Genomic DNA, 19216 nt, shown 5'->3' on the forward strand with positions numbered 1-19216 from the left:
TTGTACCAATGAGAATATTCCTAATAAGGCAAGTATGTGGAAAGGCTACTTTAAGGTCACTGTAATTCTCTAGTGCATTAATGTCACCGGTAGAGATAAACTTGTAATGTTACATCATGGCAGAGGTGCACTCTGCACTTATTAGTTACTGACCTGTGCAGTATGGCATATTTCATCAAATTGACAAGACGTCATGCACCATTCAGAGTTTATCTCTACCTGGGACTATGGCTGAATAATTCTCACCTGTATATTCTCAAAATCAATATTATAACATTTTACAAAGAGAAAATAACAATAAGATATGTGTACCATTATCCCACCATACTCCATGGGTGCGTAATGACACATTTGACGACAGCAATCCAATTCTGCTTGTTTCACCTATTTCAAACCCGATGTCTTACCAAGTATCTGTGATCCAACTTCAATCTTGTTTGGTGATGAATGGAAACATACTTTAGTCTTGGCACTTTAGTCTTGGTTTGAGGTCGGTAGGTGTTGTAAAGTTGTCAACCAGCAATGACAATTTGTCCTGCCAGTTTTTTTTTGAGCAGATGTTTTGTTCAATGCCGGCCATCTTATCGACCCTTTGCACAGACCTGCTATTGCAATAAACTTAATCCCAATCTACTCCTATAACATTTGTAGATTTATTCAGTATTCATCACATGATAAAGATTTTGGGGACCGGAGTTGATCAGAATTCAGGTTGCTGCACCACCATCTGTTACCAAAGCAAATAAATGCACATAAGTGCATTTTTATGGTTTCTTTAACGCATTTACATATGCACCATAATATGCATGCGTATCAAAGGCATGCACACAAAACAGCATTGCATGTACCATTACTACCAACTCGTTTGAGATGACTGACTGTGCAAAGGGTTTATACCCAAATACAAGCTTTATAATTCTGTAGTATATTTGCCAATGCAGCATGCGAGTATGTAAATACAAAAGTAAGGTTCTGATTGGTTGACTGGATCAAGTCATAATAATCGGCATTTTACTGGCTTCAAAGGATTGTGATGAAACCTGTTCAGTCATCCTTTAGTACTGGTATAGAGGTATTTATATCATCACAGCATCTCGTTGCCATCGCTGTCATACCTCGGTGAATTCGTATCCTGAAAGTAACAAGTTAAAAAAAAGCATGTATAAAGTCATGATGTACGATCTTTTATGAAATTGGTCAATTTTTTTCCAACCTGATTTTTTTGGCATATTAGTAATGTTTACATATGTCCCAACTTGCACCTAAATGGAATCAGCCAAATTTGTTGTGTTTGTAGGTCAACAGAGCAAAGTTCGACATAAAGTCATAATTCATGATTATGACTTTATGTCCTCCCATAGAACTGCATGTTAAGTGGCCAAAATAACCAGTAAGGTTTCTTTCACTTTACCTTGTTATTTCAGTTCAGGACAGAAACCCTTCCCAACAATTATTACTAGTATTATTTCAGCATTTTGAGTATAGAATAACAAATTTACAATTTGAAAGAAATCGTACATTAAGGCTTTAATTTTTGGAGAACTACACCTAACCAAGGCCACCAGGGGCAGTTCTTTTAAACGGCTCTTTTCAGAGCCACAATCCTACTATAAACCACTGTTCACAGCTCTTTTCAGAGCCACCAAATCTGAAAGGGGCACCTACTACAACAGCCTTTCAGGGAATAGTGAACTGACCAACCTTGACCTGAAACTATATAAGACACAATTAACAGCCCATTACCTGCGTCGCTGCTGTAGCATTTCTGACAGTGTAGTCGTCTTGATCGTATTCGAACATCGGTTCCTGCGCAGCCGTTTCCCAGTTGTATGTTGCATACGCAGCACTGAAAATGCAAAGGAACACCATACAAAATTATAAACTGAATCTCAAAATTCACTAAATTAATAAAACCACCTTATCTTTTTAATTCTTTTTCATGCTGATCACAAAAGACGTTTTATGATTTTTTGTGAATCTGTGTAATATAACTCTTCGTAAGTTTTTGAGCACATTATCTCTATTCATATTCTTTGAAATGAACTAATAATAAACAATAACCAAGAAATACTTGACTCTCCACAGCAATAATGGGTGATTCCAGTTGAAATCCATACACCCCCATATGGAAGACATGACCTTAACCTGTCTTCCATAGGGGTGTATGGATTTCAACTGGAATAGTCCAATCTGACAAAAAGTTTTGTTGATTTTAGATTTTTTTGTTCCAGTTATATATGCAAGGGTTCATTTAATTTCCTTTGGAAACAATGAGTTAATTTATGAATGTTTATCACAAATGACTAGAGTAACATTCACAATGGGTTTTAGTGGTAACATGCTTTGTAAGTTCTTTATGAAAATGGTATAAATCTTGAAAATTATGTAATGTTGGTCAAATCTGCCTGAGCACAGATTACAATCAATTGTACTGAGGATCACAATCAGCATGCAAATCTTGGAAATTGGGCTATTCATTTTTCATCTACTCTCTCCCTGTGGAAGATTTAGCTAAAGTCTCTCACAAAAGGTGTATGGGTTTTAATTGGGTAACTTCCACATGAAATACTCATTCCAGTTGTGAAAGATATAAGTAAAGCCAAATACAGGGGGAGTATGGGTTTAAAAATAATTACCTAGCCAATTTCATTTGAAAAAGATACTTCCTCTGTGGAAGACTTTTCTCAAATCTTGCACTGGGTTATGTCAGATTTCAAATGGACTAGCCCATGAAATAAACACAATGGTTTAATCAACCATGCAAACACTACGTCCTACAAGCAAGCATCTAATTCTAAAGCAAACATTTGAATTCAAGTGAAGAAAGTTGTATATCACATTACAGTCTGGTCCATTGTCAAATGCATTTCAGGCCTCTCCTATTTTATGATACTATGAAAAGCTGACGTCACTTATCTTGTCAGCTGCATTTGTATTTTCAAAATTAAGAAACCAAATAGTCATTTTGATCAAAATTCATTTTTATAAGTGCTGCAGAATTTTTCCTTTACAAATTGTTTTTGTACCACACTAAGTTATAGTATTCCTACCAGTACCCTTTTGGTTATCACAGTTACCACACAGCAGGTCTTTGTGTGAGTAATCAAGCTTTCGTCAGATGTGTCTCTGACTTCATCAAATGCGTCTCCAACCTTCCGTTAGATGTGTCTCTGACTTCATCAGGACACATCTGATGAGAGCTGGACCACTCATACAGGGAACGGCTGCACCGTTATTGTGATAACCGACAGCATACTCATATGCAATAACGTATTATGAATTCCTGCTGAGATAGCCTATCTACATACATCAGGAAGTGTTTGCCAGACTACAGCTGTATTCAATGCATATATACAACTTTCAAATCACTAAATTGTTTATTTAGCCCTTTCATGACACGAATGTGCAACTTATGTTAACTTTTCCAAATCACACTTTACCTATACACCCAAGTCATCATTATAATATGATTGATTCAACATAAAAACTAATGTTGTTGACCAAAGAATTTGTCATTCTTTTAAATCTGCTTGACCAAATTGACAGCCTCATTACTCCTCCCCACTTTACTTCATGCAGAATATTAGTATCGAGTGAAATCACATTTTTCTCTTAAACCCCAGTGATTTTAGGCCTGGAATATGTTACATTTAGGCGGTATGAATAAACACAAGGTAGTTTGGTGGTTACAACCACAGAAATCATGCACTGTTCTATAGGTCACTAGGATACACAGGTTTACTTCTAGAATCCAAATTACTGGAGCAATTAAACTCAAAACTTGATAAGAATGTCTGGGTGATTGATGGGTATCTATGTAAGTAGAAAACATAATGTGTTACAATTGGCCATAATCGGGTCATGTGTAGTTCAAAACGAGATAAAAAATAGAGAGAACACTCTTATATAGTGACTCTACTTCACATGCGAAAAATCACAAAATAATGGTGACATGCAAAGTATGATTTTAGAGAAGTGCTGATAAGATGCATCATAATGCCATATAGTATCATTTAAACTGTTACCCACCCTGAAACAATCAACATGGTAGTTAAGACCCAGTGACTCTATAATCATAGCTGCACCGCGACCCAGTGCTTTGCCACAGTTGGTGCAATGCAGTTTCCGCTCACCGACCGTGAGGGTGCTTTATTACTAGGCTGCTGGAATGCCGAACCAGGACCTCCAGGCTTGCTGGCAGCTTTTCGTTGTGTTTGCGGACTTCTAGATGCAGCTGCATTTTGCTTCAACGACTGTACATAAATATGGACAGGGTATGGGTGTGAAGTTACAAAATGAACAAGTGGTGGGGAGGGAGAATGCAAAGAAAATGTAACAGCCATGGGTTAGTGTCATGCTACAGAATGAACAACTGCATGTTTTGGTTGCCAGAGGGAGGACAGTTGCAAGATAGAATGCTAAATGCAGTCAGGCTACAACTGATATATATGAAGCATATGGGCAGGGGTTAGTTTCAAACACAATGCCAAAATGCTATTCTACTATGCAGATGTACTCCCTCTACATACCAACTTAACATAACATATAAATATAATAGTTAAGCGAAAAGCAAAATCATAAGTGCAAATGCTGTAATTTGTAAACATCAAATATTGTTGATTGATTACTGAACTATCAAACTTGGGTGAAAATATATACAGATTCCCTATGGCACTGTTAAGCTGAATTTTACACTCAAATGCTTTTGAAAAGGGATGGGCAATTGCTGTTCAAAAGAGATGAAACAGTCATTAATTTTGCATTTGTAAATAATATTTGAAATACCACAATGTACATTTGTAGGACATCCACTAAAGTTTATTATTGTTTTGAATCCAATCATGGTCGGAAGTTATGATTGAGAATTGTTAATCAATTTACAAAATAACAGATCCAATTGGAAGGCAGTGAACGTAACAAGCAGCATCTTTTGAATATATTTGAACTTGCAAAAACTTACTCAATCGGCTTAACTCTCTAGAAAAGGAAACAAATAAAGAGCATGCATGAGAATTGTTTTTCCACAAAAGCTATAGAGTATAGTTTCAGCTTATCATACAAGGGTTACATGCAGCCATTGCACTTATGTGACCTATTAATGAGATACCTGTACGGAATAGGAGCAGCCATCATGATTCCTTGTGTATTGATTACATGTGTACTGACTACTTGAGTGGTGACAGCATATTGATAATATGCTGGCTGAGATTCACCGCCTGCAACCTGTAATATTGCAATGCATTGGCTTACTTATTCACTATTACGCTAATTCTTATATATTGACCTCAAGGGAAAACAAAATAGCTTCAATGTACAGTATAATTATATTCTAGTTGTAGTGAGTTATTGCTTCTTTAACCTGGGACACTCAATCAGTTGAAAACACAATTAATCATCTGTTCTTCTTTGAGGCCCGCTCTCTACATAATAAGAGGTACATAAGTGTTCATAATTTGTTAGCATGACTTTTAAGATTAGATCCTGTGTATTCATAAATCACACACACACTCACTCCTATATGAATTTGCTGGCAAACAGGGACTCTGTACTGGACTATGCCAACACTGACGTGGTTTTTTTTCTGGATTTTCTGCACCTAACAGGGGAAGTTGACCTGTTTAACACAAATTATACACAATTTATTTGTACTTTATCCTACATGTATCAACTTGGGACTCAACTGATGAAATGTCAAGTTTCATATTAATGTCTGTGTTAGCTGACAAATACACCCTCACACACCCCACCCCCAACATCCACTATAAACACACATCCACAAACACACACCAATACATGTTTTCTGTGCAAATGAAGTGCAGATGGTGTGTGTCCATAGCTTATTGCCATACCTGTTGAAACTAAAAGAACCATTATGATTAATAAGGACTAAGTCTGCACAATTCACATGACTAACCTGCATAATAGCCTCCGGTGGTGGTGCACTTCCCTGATCTAACGGTGGGGTCATCTCACCCCCTACTGTCCTTGGCATATCACCCCTGTTCCCTGCACTTATATCAGGTAATGATCGCCTGTTCTGTTTCTTTCTTTGTAACTCCGCAATATCTGCCTCTTTCCTTCTTGGCCTTCTTACAATTGGCTGCGATTCATACGGGCGACTTGGTATCTCATAGTCTCCGCCACCTTGCCCATCTCTAGGTGGCGCTATTCTTGTGGGTGGATCCATGGGGAATTTTGGATCTCTGCCATTGTAATCTGATGGTTGTGATGGAGGAGCTGATTCCTCTGGTTGATAAGTGTTCTTTTCTATTGCAGGTTCATTTGCTACATTGTCTTTTGGATGCACAAATGGTGATACCCGTCCTGTCCCTGTCTTCTCAGCGAGACGCCGTCTTTCTGCTTCTTCAACTAACCAGTGCTGTTGTGGCTCAACATTAGGATCTGAAGAAAATATTAATTGAAAAAAATTAACAATAACAATGTTCCTATATTTAACCCTAATACCTTATTCCTAATCACAATTCTGAATTCAACTGCCTAGCTTGCAAGAGATGTTGTCTTGAAATAATCTTCACACTAGAAGTCCATATAGACAAAGCTTGTAACTTGATGTAGTCTGTCAGATTTTAACTTTATATAAAGTTAAAAGTTTTATTCGCCGGCTGATCTGCCATGAGCTGTTGTGGCGTGTGGTGAACTCAACGACATGTAATTGTGAGTGTTTGAATCCTAACGGTTCTGATCTTTTTCTCTCCTTTATTATAGTGCCAGTTTGCCTGAGCTTCATTTCTTTATTCCAGATTTTATAAGATTGCTTTCATTTTGGCTATATGCAGAGTATACTTGTTCCACAAATACCCAAATTTGATTTTTTTTTTTTTTTTTTAATGAAGTTTAAGTGTATATTTTTTTTGGGGGGTATTAAATCACTGTTAGTACATGTAAGGATCAAATTAGTCAAACTTAAAATAACACATCTTTTTATCTTCTGCAATAAGCAGCTTACCTAATTTTGACATATGTGACAGATCTGGTGATTTATCTTTCTGGCTATTATGTTGGACTGGTGCAGTAGGTTTACTATTGGTAGATGCATCTCCACCTCCACTATCATAACCATCTCCATGGTAACTATTACCATGGTAAGGTGTTGAGTGCTCCATAGGAGCTTCCAGTTCATCCTGAGGTAGTCTAGCTGGTTTATCATACTGTGGTTTATTACCACCAAATGACATAGGTTGAGCGGCAAGTTTTCGTAATCGTTCTTTTTCAAGTTCTAGTTGGTGCCGTTCCTCTGCCTGTTGACGTTCTAAAAGCATACGCTCTTGCCGCAGACGTTCCTGCTCTGCTCTAAGCTGCTTCAGTCTCTCCATCTCTTTTCGCTCCCTTTCCTCTTGCAACGATCTCTCGCGCTGTAAGTTCTCCCATTCCTGTCTCAATTTCTCCCGTTCTTCGGCACGAATCCGCTCAATTTCCTCATCACGTAGTCTTGAGAGTCGTTCTTGTTCCGATTCTTGCATTTTTTGCTGTCTGGCAAGCTCTACCTCACGTGCTTTTCTTTCCTGTTCTTCACGTTCCTTCTGTAGGCGTTGCCGTTCTTGCTCTTGTTTTCTAGCCTGTGCCATTTCACGTTCTCTTCTTTCTCTTTCCTGGCATATTTGTTCTTCTTGTTCTCTCTGCCATGCTGCATGGGGATCTTCACCAGGCATTGCAAATTCTTCTTGTTTATGTTGAGGCTGAATAACCTGCAGGTAAGGTTGGAAAATTAAAACTAGATGGACCGCGGTTCTCGGATGTCGCGGTTTTCGACGCACAGCGTCGACCGTGATGCCTCCACCAAAGGGTGTGATGTGGCCTAAAAGAGGAGACTGAATTTGACCTTTTGACAACACCTGGATGACCCCAAAACAACCTTCCAATGACTTCTGGGTGACCCCGGATGACCCCAAAATGACCGCCCAAAAATTTGGCTCTAAATGTTGACTGTGCCCACCAAGTTTCATGCCCATATAGTAGTTTTTACTAATTTGACCTCAGATGACCCCTGGTGACCCCAAAATGACCTTCCAAAAATTTGGCTCTAAATGTTGAGTGTACCCACTAAGTTTCATGCCCATATGACAGTTTTTACTAATTTGACCTCAGATGACCCCTGGATGACCTCAGATGACCTTTCAAAAATTTGGCTCTAAATATTGACTGTACCCATCAAATTTCATGGTCATATGACAATTTTTACTAATTTGACCTCAGATGACCCCTGGGTGACCCCAAAATGACCCCAAAATGCCCTTCCAAAAATGTGGCTCTAAATGTGGACTGTACCTACCATGTTTCATGGCCATATGACTATTTTTGCTAATTTGACCTCAAATGACCCCTGCATGACCTCAGGAGACCGTGACCCACTAACCAATTCAAACTTGTTCTGTCTGGGGTCAAGATGCATCCACCCACCAAGTTTGAGGAACGTGCGACCCCTAGTCTCCGAAAAAAGAGGTAAATAAGGAAAATGGGCCCCTTGACCTCAAATGACCTTTTACCTCAGTAGATGACCTTGAACCTCACCCAAAAAAAGTAGCCACAGTTTTTGACCATGACCCACCTATCCTGAAAATCTGAAGTTAATCCGCCCATCCATGCCAGAGATATAGCCTCCGGACGGAAGGACGGAAGCACGGAAGCACGGACATTGCAAAAACAGTATGCCTCGCGGTGGAGGCATAAAAATGATTTGTACATACCATTTTGAAAGTAGCCTTCGCTCACTTTTTGGTTATACATGATCAAGCAGAAAATCTTGTTCCATACATGTAGCAACAATAAACACATGTCCTAGTGTCTGTATTAAATTTCTATATATCATAATCATACTGAAATACACAAGAAATGTCAGTATAGTTTCATGAAGGATTTATATAGACAGCTATTTATTGTCCTTTAATTTGTTGTAGGACATGATCGAAAAATAGTTCGGTTGTTGGTCTTCGAGGAACAGGGTAAAAGCAGCTTCACACTTGATTTTGAGTTTCTTTGTTGGCCTCGTTTGAAATTCATGGCCGTGTCTGAAGTCATTATTGCGATTTAAACAATTAAAATTCTGCTGTAAAAAACCTTCAAAATTTGTGCACTTTTGTTGGCTTGGAACACAATCTTAATTTACTATACCCGCTGGAGCTAGCTTCAAATTCTTCAATATGTAAGCTTATGCATGAAGACTGTGCTTAATTCTGCATTTTGACTGATAGAGAAGCTCTGGAAAATACTGAATAATGAAAAATTACCACATTTCATTTATGAAATTATGGGACAGGAAACTCAGAATTAAGTGTAAAAGACCTTAGGTTTTAGTTCTGTAAGAACAAACATGCATCTTCATTATAACCAGGTTTACTTCATTATAACCAGGTTTAATCACACACAACATACCTCTTCTACATCTACAGGTTCTTCATGATACTGTTGTGCAGCTTTCATAGCTTCATGTTCAAGTCTATCCCTTTCGTGTCTCTCTTCTTCCAGTCTTTCATGTTCAAGTCTTTCCCTTTCCTGCCTTTCCTCTTCCAGTCTTTCATGTTCTAACCTCTCCCTGTCTTGTCTCTCCTTGTCAAGTCTCTCTTGTTCCAATCTTTCTCTCTCCTCTTCTTCTCTGGCTAACCGCAGTCTTTCTTCAGCATGTTGTTGCAGCTTCATTTGCCTCTCGGCAATTGCCCTTTGTTCAGCTTCTATTCTTTTCTTTTCTGTATAAAAATAATTAAAATTAACAACAAATAAGACAGTCACCTCTTATTTTAAAAACAAAAACACCACATCAGGACTGATTTTGACATAATATTCAACATCTCCTATATGTTATGGAGAGCATTAGCTAGACAATAATGGGGACAAACAGGAGCCACAGGATGGGATACATCATACCTTCTTCCTCTGCTTTCTTAAAATATTCAAAATTCCCTAAACATTACAGGGAAGCATTAGCTAGACAAAGTTAGGGAGAAATAGAGACCATGGCCCTAGAATGACACCTTGGGGTACATCATACCTTCTTCCTCTGCTTTCTTAAATATTCTAAATTCCCTAAACATTACAGGGAAGCATTAGCTAGACAAAGTTAGGGAGAAATAGAGACCATGGCCCTAGAATGACACCTTGGGGTACATCATACCTTCTTCCTCTGCTTTCTGAAATATTCTAAATTCCCTAAACATTACAGGGAAGCATTAGCTAGACAAAGTTAGGGAGAAATAGAGACCATGGCCCTAGAATGACACCTTGGGGTACATCATACCTTCTTCCTCTGCTTTCTGAAATATTCTAAATTCCCTAAACATTACAGGGAAGCATTAGCTAGACAAAGTTAGGGAGAAATAGAGACCATGGCCCTAGAATGACACCTTGGGGTACATCATACCTTCTTCCTCTGCTTTCTGAAATATTCTAAATTCCCTAAACATTACAGGGAAGCATTAGCTGGACAAAATTAGGGAGAAATAGAGGCCCTAGAATGACACCTTGGGGTACATCATACCTTCTTCCTCTGCTTTTTTAAAGCTCTGCTCTCTTTGCTCTTGTAATTTTCTTTGCTCTTGCTCATATTTCTCTTGTCTAAGTCGTTCCTGCTCAGCTTGCCATTTTTCAAGTCTCTTCCTTTCCTCTTCTAGATTGAAAGTTTTCCGTGTTGGCATACCATGAATTGATTTTGGTCTTGATTCATGCCGTAGGGGTAGGGTTGGAGGCGGAGGCATAGATTCTGTTGGAGGCTGCTCAACACGTTGCCAAAGATCTTCCATGCTTTTAGTTAATGGTTCATCCACTGGGCTGTTTCTTCCACTGCTGCTAGGAGACATATCAACTGTAAAAGATACCATCAGTTACTATTAAAAGAGGCCTAATGTACGGAACCTTGAGGAACACCAGCTATACCACACCTTACAAAAAGCTATTGCATAGTACCTGTTCTATGTTTAATGAATCTTTTAAACATTTGGTGGGTTTGAATGATTTTGTAAAAAACAATGTAGATTACAGACTGAACCGGTGTGAAAGCAACCGGTGTTATAAGTTTGGAAGCCATTTTGCTAATTATGTACAAACATGAATGACATTGGCAAATGAGGGCAGTGTTGCACTGATATACTAATACAAACTCTATGAATCAGATGTGTAGTATTATCCATCTCTTAATTCTTAATTGCTATTTAAATGTCATCATAGCTATTAAACATGCAGGGCTTCTTTACATCATTAGTACACTGCAGGTGTTAAATCTTAATTGCATTTAAAATTAAATCATATAAATATAATTCAGGACATGCAGTAAATTTCTGGATTTGGTTATTGCATACAAAATAAATAGTTACAGATTACTTTTGCTCCGATTTATTTTTCAAACATACGTAAGTGTGGTATGAAATTTCTTGGTACTCTAGGTTGGTAAACATGAATATGCTTTAATATTTCCGTAAAGAAGTCCTTATCAGAGAGTTGAGCTTTCAATACCCTTGTGAGTCTCATCTTCAGAGGTATTAATTAAACAAGGTGTTGTGCCTTATACACATACACATGTAAGTGTGGACAACTTAAGAATAGTTCAATAACAGAATGGCTAGTATTGGACCTAACCTGAATATCTCTACTCGTGGTAACTATTCATATATAAGTACAATAAATACAATAATAATTCTAGTGAATATCATATTATGTTAAGCTAGTGTTCAGCTGTTATGGTAGGAAGATAAGAGCAGTGGCCCCTTCCATGACAAACAAATGCATCTCTACTTCTTCAGTAATTAATATATGTTTTTTCTCTGACGACAACATAAACTTGTTTCATTCCATACAGAAGTGAATCAAAACAGAAAATAACAATGTTTGATTTTCTTGTTCAGCTTGCCTCATCAAATTATTTGGCCAAAAAATAATTCATTACTTAATTGTGGGGTATGATGCATGGAAGATTGATACATCGAGGGTTGAAAACTAGAAAACCTGAACTCACAAGGCTTTCTGGTGCTCAACCCTCTATATGATTCATTTCTTTGTCATGGAAGGTGCACACAGAATCAAAGACTGATCAACAGTTAATGTGGTGGTGAGATATATAAAATGCAAGTCATGCCAAAGTATCTTTTGTGTCAAAGGTAGAAATTGAATATTGATTTTGTTAATCATTATTTTGGTTACAAGGATTTATGATAAAAGTTAAAAATGTATTAAGGTAATAAGAAATTGTTGTATAAAATAGAAGTTTGTTTTAGTGAATTTGGAAATAAAATTTGATTAGTAAAGTATAGTAAAGAAAGTTACAATTCTGTTCATCTGAATTTGTTTTTGTTTATTTACCTGGATGATTGAGAATATTCACAAATATATTTGAGTGGTAGTTTTTGTATGGAATTGTTTTGACAATTTACCAGTCACATTATAAATTGATCATTAATGCAATGATCACTGATATATTGATCAGTCTTTCAATTACAATTGCTGTGGTGACACATTGCGTGAACGCAACACTCGACAGGCTTCAAAAGGCGAATCCACACATTTCCAAATATTATGCTTACCTTTAAATCATGCAAGAGTGTTACAGGGTGGTGGGTTTAAATAGTTCAAAAGCTTGGACACTTGATTGATTAGAATTGGTGTACTGTTGACGACCTTCAAATAAATGTCACCCTTCATTTTGTGTAATATATAGTTCTATATTTCTTTGGTCTTTGGACATTCCAAATACAGTTGGAACAACCTGTCTTAAGAAAAAAAAACATCTCTATAGTATTACAGCTTAAATCCTGACTAATCCTCATATTTCTTTTGGGTATTAAAAACCAAAATGGATTTCTTTTTTAAAAAAGATATCTTCCTACAAGCAGTCAAAATTATGGTTTACTAAGCTAAATGAGTAAAGAAATCTTCTATTACAAGATTAAATATAAATTATACTGAATCATGAGATTTGACAAAAGAAATGTGTAGTTAGTGTAGAACCCAATAAATAAAATTATAAAGTTGTACATCATAAAACATTATGTAAGCTAAAACCTACAATGAGCCAATGATCAGAAACTAAAAGCAAAAACATGACAAGCAATATGATATTCAGCTGGTAATATAAAAATCATATGATCAGGTACTGAAAATAGGGACATCGTTCCCAAATACGTCATCAGAAGAAGTGAAGTTAGTGAGCACCACAAATGGTGCAGCTACAACCAAGTTTGGTTGCAACTGGATTTGAATAGACCATTTTTCTCATTTTCAGCCTATGTTTACCAGTTGACCTAAATCAACCTTTGACCTCAGCTTGTAAGATAAGATCATATGATCAGGTACTATAAATGACATTCTCGTGAAATTGCAAGCAAAAAATATTTGAGAATATGACTATTAGGAAGTATAAATATATGGAAATAACTTGGTGAACTTTTGATTATGATTAGATTCAAAGCAACAAGCATTCATGGGATGGGATAGGTATTCATTCTCATTCAATTAAATATAGAATATATAAATGATGCAGTGATTAATGCTGGTCAAGCCTGTGAAATAGTTTAACTTCTTTCATGACTTATCTGCATTTGAAAACCTCTTTCTGATGAAATATTAAATTTAATCATCTTTGTTAAAACAGTGATTTACAATATCTTGATTTGAAAATATACAAAAAAAATCCTGATCAATTTGGTATTAGCAACTGTCATATAAAATAGCTTTCTAGAATACTAGGTAAGATTTTGCATTTAATTGTATGCCATATAACTTCTTTTTGACGGAAAAAGGTTGTAAATAACAAAATCGCTGTTCTTCAAAATATCATTTGAAAAGTTACTGAATTGTCTAATAACCTATTAGCCTGTATATCAACCTAAATTGATAGTATATCAAAGATTTGATAATGGTAAGCTAATGATACTTGATTGTAACATGTAGAAAAAGATGTTGAAAAATTGCCTTGAGCAGGTGGGGGTTAATAGGAAATGATTATAAAGCCACAGCAATGTCAGCCACACTTACAGCTATGTAGTAATCAATGCTCTTTATCTACTACCTTTTTTACCAAACACCGGCGTTGATTTAGTGGTATCCATGCTCTTACTGAAAAAGTCTGAGCGTCTCTTATACATATCTGCTTTGACCTTCTCCCTGATGTCCTTCTCACGTAGGAATACTGGCTGGCTTGGACGTCCTTTGTAAGGTTCTGGTGCCATTGGTTTGTATGGTTTGGGTCCTGGAAGAGATGAAACGAGCAGATTTAAAATAAAGCCTTTTGAAGAACTTGCAATATGATTTGAATACATTTCATATTGTTATGAATTTGTAATATAACAGTTCCTTTGTATTATGGTGAGTGTAGAATCTGACAATTTTAATTCATTTACAGTACAAAGACATATTTGCCATAAGGCCTAAAAAAAATTGTTTGATTGGCGTAACATAAAAAAAAAATTTAGGGCAGGTAGATCGGGATTCTAACTACCTGCACTTGGTAAATCCCATATGACCTTATAGGTTATTTAGGGATGGTGTTCAGTAATCTGGTATTCATCAGGATGCCAAACTTATGCCGTTATTGTAATCAAAAGAACATAGCTTCTCTGAGGAAGTGAAATCAAACTACCGAAGGTGTGATATAGCATATCAATTATACAGGGTTCCCGCACCTTGAAGCCTTTTCAAGAACTTTGAAGGTCCAAAAGCATGATTTTCAAGGACTTACTACAACACAAAATTCATGATGCGGCTCTCCATGTGGCACATATTAACGAAAGTGACAGCTCCTCTCCACTGCCCAAATTTTGTCAAAATTATATTTTAGGTAAAATTCCAATTTTCAAGGACCTTGTGCAAATTTCCAGGACTTTCAAGGCCTTGAAAAGGAAAAGGTGTTTTCAAATTCAAGGACTCTCTGCAAGGGAACCCTGATTATACGTTTCATCATGATACTTCATTCATGCACACACAAAAACAAAACAAAATTAAACACATCATAACTTCATGTATCCATTATTAGAGATAAAATCACTTTGGTGCTTACCCAGATTACCAATAGGAACTGGAGCAGGTGTGACTTTGAATAGTGGTTGACGTGGCACTGGTGAGATGCTTGGTTGAGGTGGGTTGACATGAGTCACATCTGGTTGTGACAATGGCTGACTAGGCATAGAAGATTCCACTGGCTGACTATCTATTCTCTGGATTGGTGATTCTTTGATAGCAGACTAAAATTGACAAGGCATCAATTTTATTGTAATAGTTAGTTCCAAAAAATTGTTACATTTCTTTTAATTGCTCGCAAGGCACCTGTAACCGGCTGTAATTTAATTAGTCATATTGCTTTAGAGGTGCCATTATACATTCATGAGGACCGTCCTCAAATACCATATACATGTACCTATCACTTAATAAGAATTTCATAAGGCTCTATTTCATATATTATTCTTACAACACTTATTTGTTTTCTTCAAATTTGGCTCTATGGGACAGTTTTGGCTGTGGTAGGTAGCAGACTTTTCACTAGCTTTGACTTCCTCCTCATATAGAGTCAACACCCTGCCTGAAATATCCTGCCTACAACAAACTTGAGAGAGAAAACAACAACCTTGATACTCACTTTATTCAACTCATCCTGTTCAATAGCCTTATGTCTTGCTTCCAACACTTGTTCTTCCTTCTCCTCCTTCTGCAGACGTTCTATGATCTCATCCTCCATCCTCTCCTCCTCACTGGAGCTCAGCTGATGGTTGTTATCTTCTGGTCTTCTTTCATTCTGATGATGTGAGGGATGAAAGCAGGCAATGGATGCGGATCATGCAAGATTGGGTGTGGTTGGCAGGATGGGTAGGTGGGTGGGTGTATTGATTGGTGGGTTAATTGGGAAGGTTGGGTGGTATTATGCAGGGACAGGTTGTCAATATATGGGAGAGGTGGATAGACATGGTCATGAGAGTATGGTGTGTATATTGTAGTTTGATTAGATGAGGGTTGTATTGGAAATAGACATTGTTGATGTTTAAAATTGTATTCAATATTTTGTTTTGGTATTGATATTGGTTAATATCAAAATTTTAAAATGACATTTTAATTCAAATGTTTGGAAATGGGGAAAGAATATGACCAATTTGAAATATTACAATGTTATTAAAACATTGGAATTTGGATGGTGTGGAAATCAAAATTTGAAAGTTATATTTAGTTTGTAATGAAGTCACAGCAATTGGGAAAGCAGGTAGCAACGATGTGGAAAAGAGATGAGGAAGATAGATGGAAGAGGTTATTTAACAATAAGGAAATTAGGATGGGAAGAATACACATGAATTTAACGTCCACATTTTGTCATGTGCATAGCATGCAGGTGTTTGAGGTGTTCAGCATGCAGGTGCATAGAGGGTTGGATGTGACAGGGTATGAGTGTCAGGTGGTATATTTTGTGGGAATTGCAGGTGGATCAATGCATGCAAGTCATCCAAGTTCATCAAGTTTTGATTTGAGCAAGAATCATTTATTTTTCAAAATTAACAACAGAAATTCATCATATTCAAGTATAATCAATAACAGAAAACAACAAATGAACATGGCATATGATCAGTTTTATATACACAGTTGTTAAACATGCAAGTGACATGATGAGAAATAAGGAGGTGCAAGGAAAAATTAATGAGAAATAAAAACAGAAAATGAAAAGAAAATTAACTTTAAAATATGAATACATAAAGAAAATATACCATACAAACCAAAATATCAAAATAATATTACTTAAGAACATGCGATGGCAGAGTCATAAGGCATTAACCAAGCAAGGGTACAGCTCCAAACGGGGTCATTACAATAAACAGAACAGCACGCTATCTATGGGATGGGCATAGTTAAACACGCAAGGTGTTGCAATATATTTATCAACGTTAATCACAGGTTCCCCTTCTTTAAAATACATCAGTATTAATTGTATTACGAGCATTAAAAATCTAAATAATCTAAGCATTAGTATAATTGTGTGAGGATCAAAAGCAATTTGTCTTGTTGTAATTTAACATGAGATAAAATCAGCTGAGTCTTTCATGAAAACAAAGAAGTATCATGCCTTCAGTGAATTAATGCCAAATTCAGAACAAAACTTACTTGCCATCAAAATTAGTCACACAGAGTATTTGACATATGCACTTGGCTATGTTGGCAACCCATTAGTTACTGTCGACATGATTTGGCATGGTTTTTCAAAATGTCCGCAATTTCAGTTTACTGGACACTTGAAGTATTATTCTTCACCAGGGTTTTGTAACACCCTCATCAAGTTTCACACTGTTTCACCCAAAAAAATTATCCACCAAATCTAATAAAACAACCCCCCTTTTTTTCTTCAAAAACTGGCCCAAAACAAGTTTAACTTGTTTTGGGTCAGTTTTTGAAAGGCTACCTTGGAGAGACTAATTGGACCCCGCAACGAAACAACACTGACAGTGAATGGAACAACCTGCAAAGCCTTGATAGATTCTGGCTTGCAAGTTACAACTATTGCAGAAGCCTTCCACCAACGACACCTTGCAGAAACTCCTATTACCCATTGAAGATCTGCTGGTAAAAGGAGCAGGAGGACAGGCTGTGCCATTCACTGGCTACATCAAAGTTTCTCTTACCATACCTCACGGCAATCAGAAAAACTACACTTTTTTGTGGAAAAAGTGTGAAGCATGTTTATTGTGTGGTCATTCATATTTTTGGTCACCTGTGTGCATATTATATTCCTTACAATAAATAAGGTAACAAATTGTTCTCTCTAGCAATGAGTATTTGATGCATCTGAATTTTTTAGATAGTCTTTGACATTTTAAAATACCATCACCGATTCTGTTGCACTCATTAGTAACTATAGCCAAATGCTTGATATCAAGTAAACCCAACAACTGACTCACCTCTTGTGGTTTAGCATCTGGTATATCCTCTGTATCTTTCCTTCCCTGTGCCTCTATAAACCCAAATGCTTCTTTTTCTATATCTTCTAAATTCTTTAGCCATTCCATATCATCTATTTTTGGAGGATTACCCTTGATTTCATTATTATCACTGACAGGGGATGGTTCAACTTTGGACCCATCATCTTGAGTCATTTTTGAGTTATCATCTTGAGTCATTTTTGAGTTATCTTCATCAAGATGGGTCTGAGATGGTTTTACCCAGCTTTTGTCTCTGTCGTCGTTTTCATCGGGAGATGAGAAAGGAGAAGTTGAAGGAGAATGCTCGGCAGGCTCTACATGCTGTGGGGTTGAGAGGGGTGCAAAAAACATGCAGGAAATCAGGCATCATGCAAAAAGACTGGCAAATTGCAGTTGAAATCCATCCACCCCCTGTGGAAGACATGCCCTTAATCGCCCAAACCGTGAGTATGAATATCAAATGGGAGATTAAGGTCATGTCTTCAATAAGGGGTATATGGATTTCAACTGGAATAGCACATTGATGGTGCAACACATACATGCAGGTTATTAGTGCAATAGATATATGTAAATATCTTCAGAAGTTAAACTCTATAATTTCTGATAATTTGATACAGGCTTTAATTGGTTTTAAGTTGTTGCAACAATTCTACAGGCACATAATCTGAACCATTTGGTATGAAAGGTGATCTACATGTACATTAGATGCTTATTGGCACCTTTATCTAACACAATTCCTGATCTATCACATTCTTTGACACCACCATGCCATGAAGTAAGGCAATTTGGTGTGTAGAACCTAAAGGCTGATGAGTTTGGTCCTGTTTGATATTTTTAACATCAACAGAATTGTGATTGCATTACATAATCTAGAAACAAGGTATTGTGACCATTGTAGAGGGGGAAAGATATCTATTGCACTTGCAACCTACTTGTTTATCATACAGGTACAAATCATGCAATATGGAAGGAGATCTGTATTTGAATACATACATGGCTGGATTGCAAAATAACTAGAATCAGTTTTAAACCAAAGCTATGGAAGTTTAAAAACCACAACACATGCACTCTGTATGTCAAATACATATCTCCTTTGTTTTTTGAAAGTTTACACTATTTTTATATCAAATTTTCAGGGTACTATTAACACAGTTGGGATTTCAAATAGGTTCCATGGATTTCAACAACCACATACTCAGAAATTAAGATTTGACACCTACAACAAGTCAAAGCTTACAATGTTTGAGCATGGAAATTTCATATATGTATGTTGAGTACAGAGATTGGAATATGGTCAATAGTGCACATATCAGAAAAAAATCTCTGGA

General features: G+C 36.7%; 1 protein-coding gene across 1 annotated transcript in view; it reads right to left on the reverse strand.

Moving 5' to 3' along the window:
* Positions 1–19216, reverse strand: part of LOC140161232 (uncharacterized) — a 93375-nt gene continuing 74159 nt past the window's right edge. The window contains 12 exon segments of the mRNA XM_072184686.1: positions 1–1132; positions 1744–1846; positions 4030–4124; positions 4127–4253; positions 5915–6402; positions 6968–7706; positions 9391–9701; positions 10490–10813; positions 14009–14188; positions 14996–15179; positions 15572–15727; positions 17868–18209. Of these exon segments, the coding sequence (XP_072040787.1) occupies positions 1110–1132; positions 1744–1846; positions 4030–4124; positions 4127–4253; positions 5915–6402; positions 6968–7706; positions 9391–9701; positions 10490–10813; positions 14009–14188; positions 14996–15179; positions 15572–15727; positions 17868–18209 (3072 nt within the window). The 3' untranslated portion in view covers positions 1–1109.

The sequence above is a fragment of the Amphiura filiformis genome, chromosome 9, assembly GCF_039555335.1.
Source record: "Amphiura filiformis chromosome 9, Afil_fr2py, whole genome shotgun sequence".
NCBI lineage: Eukaryota > Metazoa > Echinodermata > Ophiuroidea > Amphilepidida > Amphiuridae > Amphiura > Amphiura filiformis.